Source organism: Panthera tigris, chromosome A2, assembly GCF_018350195.1.
Source record: "Panthera tigris isolate Pti1 chromosome A2, P.tigris_Pti1_mat1.1, whole genome shotgun sequence".
In the NCBI taxonomy this organism is placed as follows: Eukaryota; Metazoa; Chordata; class Mammalia; order Carnivora; family Felidae; genus Panthera; species Panthera tigris.
In genome coordinates, this window is record NC_056661.1 from 25,847,837 (window position 1) to 25,859,359 (window position 11,523).

At 37.7% G+C, this 11,523-nt stretch overlaps 1 protein-coding gene across 29 annotated transcripts in view; it reads left to right on the plus strand.

Moving 5' to 3' along the window:
• LOC102952537 (sarcolemma associated protein) overlaps positions 1 to 10,869 on the plus strand; it is a 150,543-nt gene extending 139,674 nt beyond the window's left edge. For all 29 annotated transcript variants that reach the window (XM_042979241.1, XM_042979230.1, XM_042979232.1 and 26 more), the window contains 4 exons: positions 1,011 to 1,182; positions 5,271 to 5,405; positions 7,462 to 7,551; positions 8,962 to 10,869. In XM_042979241.1, coding sequence (XP_042835175.1) covers positions 1,011 to 1,182; positions 5,271 to 5,405; positions 7,462 to 7,545 — 391 coding nt within the window. In that variant the 3' untranslated portion in view covers positions 7,546 to 7,551; positions 8,962 to 10,869. The remainder of the gene's footprint in view (positions 1 to 1,010; positions 1,183 to 5,270; positions 5,406 to 7,461; positions 7,552 to 8,961) is intronic.
• The last annotated feature ends 654 nt before the right edge of the window (positions 10,870 to 11,523 follow it).

Sequence of the window (11,523 nt, forward strand, 5' to 3'; positions counted from 1 at the left end):
CTCGCCCCTAAGAATTGGCCTGGCATACAATCAGAATGGGATTTACGCTTCATAGTGCCTTGGTTAATAATATTGAGCCTGAATCTTATGATCCATTCTGAGAAGCATAAAACTGTCATTTTGAAAACTTTATTCTTCTTTAGCTATTTCTGTTGTAAATGGGAGCCACATTCTTTCAAACAGCTACACTATTTAGGTCTTTTGTTTTTTGTGATGCACAAGGAATTGAACAAAGAATTTCTGTTCATGCCTATCAAGCTGTTTTTGTAGTGTGTAAATTGGATTTTTTTATATCAAGTTATAAAAGTAATTATAGAATTTAAGCCGGAAAACAGCCTCCAAAATTATTGAGTTCAATCTTCTTATTTGACGATGGAGGGCACTGAGACTCTCCTTGTGTTATTTGTGTCTGTGTAACATGGTGCCTGGCACAGATCTAAGAGCTCAGGAAATGCTTGCTCAGAGAAGTAAACTGCACCAATTAAGTGACTTGCTCAACATCTTACAACTTAATAGTGGCAGAGCTAGGGTCTAGAACCCAGCCTCCTGGTTCTTTGTTTCATGCTTTCTCCCCAATTTGGTGTGTCTTTTTTCTTTACTTGAATTGACAGTGGCTCCTAAGCTTTAAGTTTCTATTTGTCCAGTACTTAAGTAAATAAATAGTTGAAAAGTGTGCTATTTTCCTGGAGAAGCCCCACACTGTATCTTTTCATAATACAATTAATATAACATGATGTAACAAAACATGCAGTTAGTCACCTCCTACTTCTACTTTCAAGATTTCAGCCTCTGTGTATATTTGATAATCTGAAAATAGAACACAGCTTTAAACATGCAATTTTTTAGTGTATAATGCTTTTTATTTATTGAATGTATCTTATTATTTTTTATGTACTTTTTCCTCCTCTGAAATTTACTCCATCCCTCCTAGTGAAATGTATAAGAAATTGGACTTCCTGCTATGTCTAGTTTCTACATGAATTGAATAACTGTTAATATTTATGTTGCAGTTCTCAGAAGCAGAGTTTAGAGCTTACCAGTGATCTCAGCATCCTTCAGATGACTAGGAAAGAGCTTGAGAATCAAGTGGGATCTTTGAAAGAACAGCATCTTCGGGATTCAGCTGGTTTAAAAACTCTTCTCAGTAAGGCTGAAAACCAAGCAAAGGATGTACAGAAAGAGGTAAAGCGAAAAGACATTATGAGCCCAATTATGGTTGGACTTAAAGCCAAAAGCAAATCAGATATTCATGCTAGTTAGAAATAAAGGGAAGCAGAAGTCCCATTACCTGTCACAAAGTTGATAATTGGAGCATCTCTGCCTGGTGATTTCTAGCTGTGTATCATGGTCCATATATAGAGAATTCATTAGTAGACTTTGGTCTCAAAAATACAAATATACAAAATTACATTAAATTTTTTTCTCTACCAGTTAGTTGACTTATATGAGAAGCCCTTTGTACCAGATTCCTCAATTCATTGTTTATCTTTCAAAGACAATATCATATTTAATTTGGAATACTTTTGGAAAACAAAGTGGGGCCTTACCGTAATGCTGTCTAAACCCCTCAGTGAAACTGGCCTGAAAGTTACTTAAAATTCACCTCATAGCCAGCTAGCCAAACACAGATCCTGTGACCTTTTACCTTCTTCTCCCTCACCTCCACCCCTTTTTCCCCTTCTTCCCTTCTTCACAAATATGCATGCTCACTTTTCATATCATTTGGCCTAAAACCTTGACTTGATTTTGGAGTAGAGACCTCACCCAGCCTCTTTCTGAGCAAAACCTTGAAGTTGACAATGAGGCAATGAGAGCTACATTCAGTCTTGCTACCTTATCCTCCCTGCATTGAGTCCTGGCCAGCCCAGGGGACAGGGAAGGCTGGTGCATCTTGACGTACTGGTCAGGGCCCACCCCAGTTATAGACACACACTCTCTCTCTCTCTCTCTCTCTCTCCCTCTCTCTCTCTCTCTCTCTCTTCAATGTTTATTTATTTTAGAGAGAGAGAGAGTGCATGCATGAGGTAGGGAGGGGCAGAGAGAGAGGGAGACACAGAATCTGAAACAGGATCCAGGCTCAGAGCTGTCAGCACAGAGCCCGATGCGGGGCTTGAACTCACGAGCCTTGAGATCATGACCTGAGCCAAAGTCAGACAGTTAACTGAGTGAGCCACCCAGGCGCCCCAGCTGTAGACTCTCTTAAGTGAAAGATTCATTATACAGAGAAGGAAGTTGAAGACAACTCTTTGTCTTTAATAACAAATTTTCCCAAAATTGTTTTTAGAAGATCTGTTTAATCCAGTTTTTCTTTGCACTTCCCTTTCCTTGTAGTATCCTGAACGTGGACATGATTATTGTTCTTCTGTCTTCATGTTTGTTCTTAAAGAAAAAAAACTGTAACATTTTTTATTTACATGTGGCCATATTGATTTTGTAACATGTCGTTTTTATCTTCTTGCTAAGGATATGCATTTTGAGAGAAATCTCATTTAGTTGGAACACAAATTTTGTGCCAAAGTAAATATCCTAGTATTTAATACTGTAAGCACTTTGTGCCCTTCCAGTCCATATGCCATAGTCCTTTCAAAATCTGGGAAGAATGCTGTGGTTGCAAGATGACTCTGTTGTATGTTACTATGAATGCACTGGCCGTTGTGTTGCATTATTTGTTTGCCTGTTTTTGGTCACTGAGCAATCAGTGAGAAATGCTTTAACTGCTTCCTCAAATGGCAGTGGCATGTTGTCACAGCATCTAAATTGTTGACAGCTCTGGATTGCATTAAATGCAGCGCATTTAAAAATATGTCTGAACTTGTCAATATGTTTCTTTTCTATTTTCTTGTTCAGTGTTTTCCATTGTGAAATGATGTGTAGTCATCACACTCCTTTGTAATGTAAAATTGCTTCTCTTTCTGTTTGTCCTGTCGTCAACTATTGGACACTAGTCTGTAACTAAAATGTTCTTTAATGAGATTCTTTTATCTGTGTAATCTACTGCAAATGAATTACTACTTTTTACTAATGCACATATATTCTCTTTCAACATTTCCCCTTTGTTCTCCTTTCTCTCATAGAATCATGCTTAATGTGCACAGTATCATGTATCTTCAGCACTGTAACAGGCTAAACTATTACAAGCTAAGCAAGCCAGATATGATTATTTTTATGAAGAAGAACCAAAGGTGTTGTTGGTAATATTGTGTGGTATTTCCCTCTTACTCAGAACTGAGCTCGTTTCTTACCTTCGAGTTAGAAAGCAAGATGGAGCAAAAATGATATCCAAGCCAGGTGTGAAACTAAGGCTGCAGAAGGTGACCTTTGTTCCAACAATTAAGTTTTATATACATGGCAACTTTTATTTGAACATTTAACCAAAAAGAAAGTACATAAGAAAGGAAATTTGAATCTTCAGTATTAAGAGGAAATAATGGTATATTATCTTTATATTTGATTAAAAGCATCTTTATACTTGAATTTAGTAGGGGTGTCTATAACTTAAGAACTCATAAAATGTTGAGTATACAAGTCAGTCGTGCAAAGACTGCCTCAGGAAAGTTGTTTGGCTTCACCACCTGGCTGTGGAGCAAGGGCCTGAGCCCTTGCACAGGCTGAAGGTAAACAGCAGGCAGTCCCTGACTGGCTGCCTTCCTGTCACTCTGCTTCACACCCCCTGGAATGGAGAAATGATTAAGTGCTTTGGTGTAAAGGGCAAGGTGGATGTAAGAATAGTGGAAAAGGAACGTAAGGGAAAATTTAGGTCAGCAAAATCACTGTTAAGAATCAGGTCATTGAGAACTGATTATGTTCTAAAAGACTAGTCTAGGTATGCTAAATTTGCTTTGGCAGCCTGCCAGCAGCCTTCCGCCTTCTGGAAGGAAGTCCACAGACCCCACAAAAAAAGTTGTCATAAAGTCCATGAATCTTACTCCTTGGTTCATTGTCTGGCATACTACCTGGCCTTTTCTGGGAATGTTGTTAGGTAACAGGGAGTTCCCTTCACATTTTGCCTCCCTCTCTACACCCATATCTTTATTCCCATTTACTGGTGATCTCTCTGCTGACCCTAATCCCCCTGCTCTCATCTCTTCTGACTAATGTTTTTATACATTTGCATCCTGCTTCATATTTATCTTTGGAGTGCATAATGACGAGCTCCTAATTAATCACTCCAAAGTATTTGCATTATTCAGAAGCACCACGTAAAGGTGTCTTTTATTGAGAAATTTCTGGGATATAGGAGGAAAAAGGAGAAACCTTTCTGGTATGCTGGACCCATGGTATATTTATATTCTACTCAGCCATGTCTGTCTGTCTTCCTTCTAAAACCTTCAGAGATGGGAGAGTGGGGCAATGGAGGCTGAGACAAAGGCATAACCAGCAGCAGAACGGTTTTTGTTCTGTGACTGGGAGCCCAGCTTTCATGTAAGATGCAGTATCTAGAAGTAGAACCAATCTAGAATTCTTGCCTCCTGGGCCATTTAAAGTAGGGGCAAACTATGCTGTGTCTTGCATTGACCTCACCAGTGTTCATAGGATACACAAGTCTGTCTGAACATTAAATTATATTGAGTGAACTGGTTTTCAGAGCAGGAAGTGGCATGTTTCACTATAGAAAAGTATTTATCAGGAACAGCTTCTTAAAAATTATTTATTGATGCTTATAAGTTTTAGGTAGAAAGATAGAAATGCCTCAGTCATAGTGGTCAGTACTTTAGATCTATTTCTTTACTTTATTTGCCTAGAAATTCATTATCCAGAACACTTTAATACCCAGTGATGCTTGGGTAAAAGAAAGCCTGATGGGAGTTAATACTTTTTACTTCAAGACTAAAATAGCTTGGCTGACATTGGTTACCAGGATATAAACTCAGACTTCCTAATCTCACCATTTAATTAGCCTTCGGAGTTTTTCTTCACTTGCCTTTCTTTTGGCTCAGTTTGAAAATTACTTTACTTTTCTCCTCTAATTCACTTAATGGAAAGAGTGACCCTTTATATTAGAAACAGATGACACAATGGTGATTTCTCTCTTTCTCTCTCTCTCTCTTTTTTTTTTTAAACTCCAGGGCCAGAAAGTTCTTACATAGAATAAAGTTAACATGAAAGACTTCCTATTATTAGTGCAAATGATTCTTATCCTCCTTAAAACAAAAAGGCTTGACTTTGGTGTTGCAGGTGGCTAAACAGGGTCTGGTATTAAGCCTGAAGAGAACCATAACTTCCTACCCATTTTAAGTTGAGTCTGCACACTCTTTTTTCTTTGCCTTTAGTATGAAAAGACACAGACTGTACTCTCAGAACTGAAGTTGAAGTTTGAAATGACTGAGCAGGAAAAACAATCAATCACAGATGAGCTCAAACAATGTAAAGACAACCTGAAGCTGCTCCGAGAGAAAGGAAATAATGTAAGTCTTTGCAAACTTGGCTTAGCTTTGACTGAGAGGCAGGTGAAAGCCCTGAGATAGAGTTTTCAGAGGACTTTATTACTGATTTGAGAAACTGAGGCCTGTAGTATGTAAACTAAGCTTTTCGTTATGAAATTCCATGATGGAATCATTGTACTCTCAAATTGTTGAGTAAAAATTTGCCCCTTTAACCTGTATCCCTACGAGAGCCTGAGGACTGCCTGGAGGAAGAGCCTTATTTGCAAGAAAATAATCTACCTAAGAACTGTCAGATTTTCCCCAGATGAATCTGAAGTTCTGTCACCAAGCCATCATCTGGCACTTCATTTCCCCTGCTGGGAAATGAAGCACTGTACCACCAGGGACCCACCTAAGAAAGAGTAGTACATGTCGACTCCTCAGCACTTGGCTGTACCAAAAAATGGAGACCTAATTATGGTTTTCATTTTACACTAATAATGTTCTCACTAAGGCATATTCCCAAAAAGCTTGGCGTCTTTTTGACCTCCTATAAATATTAGGGAATATTTGGTGAGTTTCTGTAAAGCCGTGTGTGTGTGTGTGTGTGTGTGTGTGTGTGTGTGTGTGTGTCTGTGTGTGTGTGTCTGTGTGTGTGTGTGTGTGTGAGAGAGAGAGAGAGAGAGGGAGGGAGGGAGAGAGAGAGAAATTGGAACGTTTTCACATAAATTGAGTTTAATATTAATTTGTTTTTCATTTACTAGAAAGGCAGATAGTCTTTAAAAAGATGTTATACTAAATATATGTTGTGTTATTATATGTTTCGGTGATCATTGCCTTTGTGGGACCTAACTGATGGCTGTTCAGTGTAGTTGGTTGTGCTCTGACTTATTTCAAATCCCTGTCATGGCTTGGACACTGCAGTGGTGTAAGCCACACCCTTCCTACAGAGGAAAACACTCTGCTTAATTTTGCCGCACAAGTACAAAAGAGTGATGTTGCATGGCCATTCAATTATGCAGTTGCACACAAAATGTTCATGAGTTGTGTCCAACTGTCCTTTGCTATTAGTTTTTTGGAATATAAAGTCTTGTTGCTTAGGCGGAAGCCTTTGAGAAGTTGATAAATTGGGAATGGAGGCTTTATGCTAAGCAAAATTGATTGCATTTATTTTGAAAATGTAGATTACAGACCTCTTCTGAAATCAGATCATAATGGTTTGGTTATTTCTCTCTTTTGTGTTAAATCATATCTTTCTGAATTTGGAATTTCAGTCCACCTTCTACTAAATTAACCTACGAAGACATCTAGCATAATCAGAATGGATACCCCTGTACTGTTTAGAACCTTTTCAAAAGTAACCTGGCTTTTATTATTTATAGTTGTATCAATAATTTGCCTAAAAGGTGAATTTCCTTTTTTTTTATCATATTAGACTTATGATAATAAATTTTTCTCTGCAATAAAACTCATTGCAGTAACTCCATCCAATTTTAAAAATTAATTCTATTCTGGTAACATAACTGAAAGCCTTGAGACTCAACTGCCTGTCTTTATATATCAAATGTTTATCACACATTGTGTCAGATCTCTTGCTCAGTTTAGGAAGGATACATCACAGGTCATTTATTTTTAAGCTTGAAAGCAATACCATCTCAGGCAAGCGAGTTTTGGTTTTAAAAAAAGGTTTTGATGGAGGGATAAAATAAACTTTAGCCACTTCCAAGGGACTACATTGTCAAATAATGGATTCCAAATACGGAACAAAAAGAATGTACTGTCAAGCAGAGCGTTGGTCGCTGAAGTGTCGCCGTGGCTCTGTCTTAACATGCTACATTTCATTAGCGTGTTAGGGGCACCCACAGTGCCCATTGCTCCCAGATGTCCCTTTAAACTGGTGGTTACATACCACAGTCCGTCATTCTGGATTGTATTAGATGTCTTTAAAATGTTTGAAATCAGTTCAAAACCTGAGTGCTATTACTTCTGTTACCTCAGTCTTCCTACCCTCCTTCCCACCTCCCGGGGTCTAAATCATCTTATCTGATTTTTTTTTTTTATAGCATAAAATGATTTTAATATCCCTTCCCTTCTTTAGCCTTCCATATTACAACCCGTCCCAGCCGTATTCATCGGCCTATTCCTGGCTTTCCTGTTTTGGTGTTTCGGTCCATTGTGGTAGAGAAAGGTACAAGCACTACTGTTGAGTCCTTGTCTGTTTGTCCCCGTCACCTGTTTGTGCCATATTTGTAATATAGTGCATGGCAGAATCACACAGGTATTTCGTTACCTGAAGCAAACCCTTCATTTAGTATGCCATGTATTGTGTCATACAAATGAACTGAACAATCAACTAATCACATAACATTTTGTCTTGTTTCCTTTGTAGTGATGCTAACCATGAATTAATTCCAACCTAACCAGTTGTTAATGTGCTGCCTTTAACCGAGTCTTTGTCTCTAGCAAACCGGGATACACTATGAATTGTTGCAATATTAGCACCCCCCTTCCCAATTACGTTTAATCAGATTTGAATGAGAAATGAAGCGTTTGCCTCTTTGAAGTTTTCAGCCAGCTTTCTTCCCCCTCCTCCTTTCCCTCTTCTTTTCTGTAGTGTAGAATTTCTTCATTTCAACCCTTTGCCTGTATTTATACTGTGGCTATGAAGATGAAAAAGGATGAGATTAGCATAATGGACCAGTGGCTCATGATCTCAACCCCAGTGTGCATTTACTTATGCGAGTATAAACCTCCCCGTATCTTTCTGAGCCCTGATCTGCAACATCAGAATATTTCTTTAAAAGCCAACTTTCTCAGTGAGACTCTTAGAACATGAGTGGAAAATAGAGCTATCAACCAGAGCACAGTGATCTTATAAAGCCCTCCAAAAGCTAACAGGGAACAGCCCGCCCATGCTTGCCTGCAACAGGCATGCGTGTTAGTAGATCATATGAGATAATCATGTGACATTACTGCACTGGACATGGTTTTTACCAAAAGTATCAAAGAGACAGTGTCCTAATAGCTCTTCCCCATCTTGAACCCCATCTGATCTTGTCTTCTGTGGTTTCAAATTAGAGGATCAAAGCTTAGACCATTTTCTTTCTATCACCTTACCCACCAGCTCCTTCTGTAAAACTATCCCCACATAGAAATCTGGTTTTAATCAAGAAATAAACATTAAAAAGTGAAGAAGAAGAAATAAACATTTTAAGCAGACATATATTCCAGGCATCTGTGTACATCAGTTAGTTGCAATATTTGGACACTGGAGTAAATAAAGCAGGCTGAGCCCACAGGGTTTCTTAGGGGTCACTGTTAGGTTTCAACTGTAACAAAATTGAAAACTGCTCAAGACTTTCCTGAGCTATACGTGGCTTCCACATAATGGTCCTCTAAAAGCGTTCCTGCTATAATGGTTCTCCTCACACCTGACTCCCTCACCTGTTTTCTTCTCTTTTTAAAATTTATTCTTACGCAAAGATAAGGTTTTTCTAATATTCTGTTAAGTATTCAGGACTCTCTGGAACCAAGGGGTTAGTAGGTATGAAAAGAGAGGGAAGAATGTGATATTGACTCTCGGTTTCTTTCCACACAGAAACCCTGGCCCTGGATGCCCATGTTGGCTGCCCTGGTTGCGGTGACAGCCATCGTGCTGTACGTGCCAGGTCTGGCCAGAGCTTCTCCATGAGAGCGTTTCTTGAGTCCGTACACCGTCCTCCCTTTAGAAGCTGGCATCACACTCATGCTGGGGACAAACAGAACCATTTTCTTCCTTTTTACCTCTTAAGACAGCAGAAGTGCAAGAATACAGCTGTAGGGTCATTGCTTTAACTTATATAAAATGTATCTATCTATAAAGAGGATATAAAATTGTGACTTTATTCTACTGTAAGCAATAATTTGCTTGCAATTTTTCATGTAATTTTTAAATTAGTATGTTGAGATTCTGAATATTATGGTGGCCTAAAGTAGGCTTCTTGGTACACCAAATTATTTATAACATTAAATTTATGGGTATTTTACTCTGAATTCTAATGGCCAGATAATTCATTTTTCTGATTCGATAACTACCCAAACCAAACAACCAACACATACATGGGAAGAGAGGCCCTGTGTGCTCAGTGCCTATCAGTTTGAAATATATACACATATATATATATTTTTTACATATTTACGCCATTTTTACTTGTTATAAAACCACTGAGCTATTGGGAACAAGACTTAGAGACAACTATTTGCGTGGATTTTCTTTCTTTCTTTCTTTTTCTTTCTTTTTTTTTTTTTTTTAAGAAGAAATACACTTGGAAAATATTCTGTTCTAGTGATAATTTGGGGAATATGTGCACGCTTGTTCAGCCTTAATGTGACTTGACGATGTGGAGGACATCAACTTTGAAAAACTTTCCATGAGAGTGTGTATTTTCTTGAGCAAACTGAAGTATTTCTGGGAGCAAAAACAGTAATTCTACAATTTCAGTGCAGTAAACCAAACTGTTGAGTCAATTGGAATGCAATTTATTAAACCTCATGTATTTAAAGAGATATTTTCTTTAAAAGCCAAGTTACTTTCTCATATACAGCATTTTAGGAAGCATGATTTTTTTTTTCTATCATCTCTTCCTCCAAGCATGTTTAATTGAAGAAAGAATTAATATCTCTTTAGATAAGCTTTTACTGACTTAATTTGGTTATGATATTTCAAAGCTAATTCATGTTCACGGTGAGCTGTTGTTACCTACCAACAGATTTCCTGGTCGGGTATGCAAATGGTTATTTTCTTTTTACTGTTGTTAATTGGGACATTCTGTTTACGAGAAGCATTATTCCCAAGATTAGTAGTGTTCCATGCACAGTGAAGCACCTAAAAACACTGCTTGATGTTATAAATTTAAAACACAGAAGTGAAAGTTTAGCTATGGTTTTGTGCGGCACCACAGTTATGTCAATAAAATTTATTTAGGTCATAGAATATCCTAAAGTATCACCTAGTTAAATTTTTCAGTCAGCGCAACTGGGAGGGAATGTCAGTAATTGGCTCGAATGTTCTGTGGCCATCCACAGGCCTAGCCAAGTGTTGAAATAGAAGTTTAGGATATAATTTGCCTTGTGATGTTTGGCAGTCGTTGTTTATACTTTAAAGGTTATATTTTAAGCTATTTGGGATTTGCTGTTGGGAGTATCACTAGATTTATGGAGGAATTAGTCACCAATGACTTGTAGAAAATGCTGTCATATAGTTCATTTCATCATTTTCTGTTGCAGGAAGCCACTCCACCACAGAATGCTAATATGCCAGTGGTACCCAGTACCTCTTGTATATAGGTTATTGCAAATATTGTTCTGAAATGCTTAACTTCAGAATTACATTTTTTAAAGTAAATAATTGTTTTAAATCTATTTTGTAAAGATATAAAGTACAATAGAATTTCTGGAGTACAGATTAAACTATTTGCACTAACACACGTGATGTGCATGATTTAATAAAATAACTTTACTCTCCCTATGCATTTTTGAGTTGGATATCATTGAAATTCTTAGTGTTGACTCTACTGTTAGATTGTTAATAGTCGTTTCTTGAAATGACTCTTTATGCACCGTAATATATATTTGGTGTTCTTCAGGGGTTAAAAGAAAACACTGAGCTGTTGCCTTCAAGTTTTATTAGCCTTTTATTTAACTTGCTGCTCTAATTTTTCCCCTTTTACTATGGTTATTGTTAAAACGTGACTCACTTGCCAGACAAGTCTCTTTAAATGTAAAGTCTAGTATCAATATTTACTTTATTCAAATTGAATTAATGGGTTTTTGTAGTTACTGCCAGTTTTTCTTAAGAATATGAATGAGCCTATTCATAAGCAATACCTCCAGTTTCGTTCAGTTCACTTCCAGGTTAAATAAAGAATAGGATTGTTCACTGGTAGTGATAGTCATTAAGAAATGTTAATCGTAGTAGTTAAGATTGAACAACCCTGTAATGATACATTGAAGAATTACTCAGAGGTGCTACATGGCTGGCTCAGAAAAGGAAAGGAATGTGGCTGGTGAAGCTAAACAGATCCTTATTGGCATCCTGGCTCTGCCTTTTATCAGCTCTGCTGCCTTGGGCAAATCACTTATCTTCTCCGAGCCTCTATTTCCTTGTGTATAAAATGGAGAG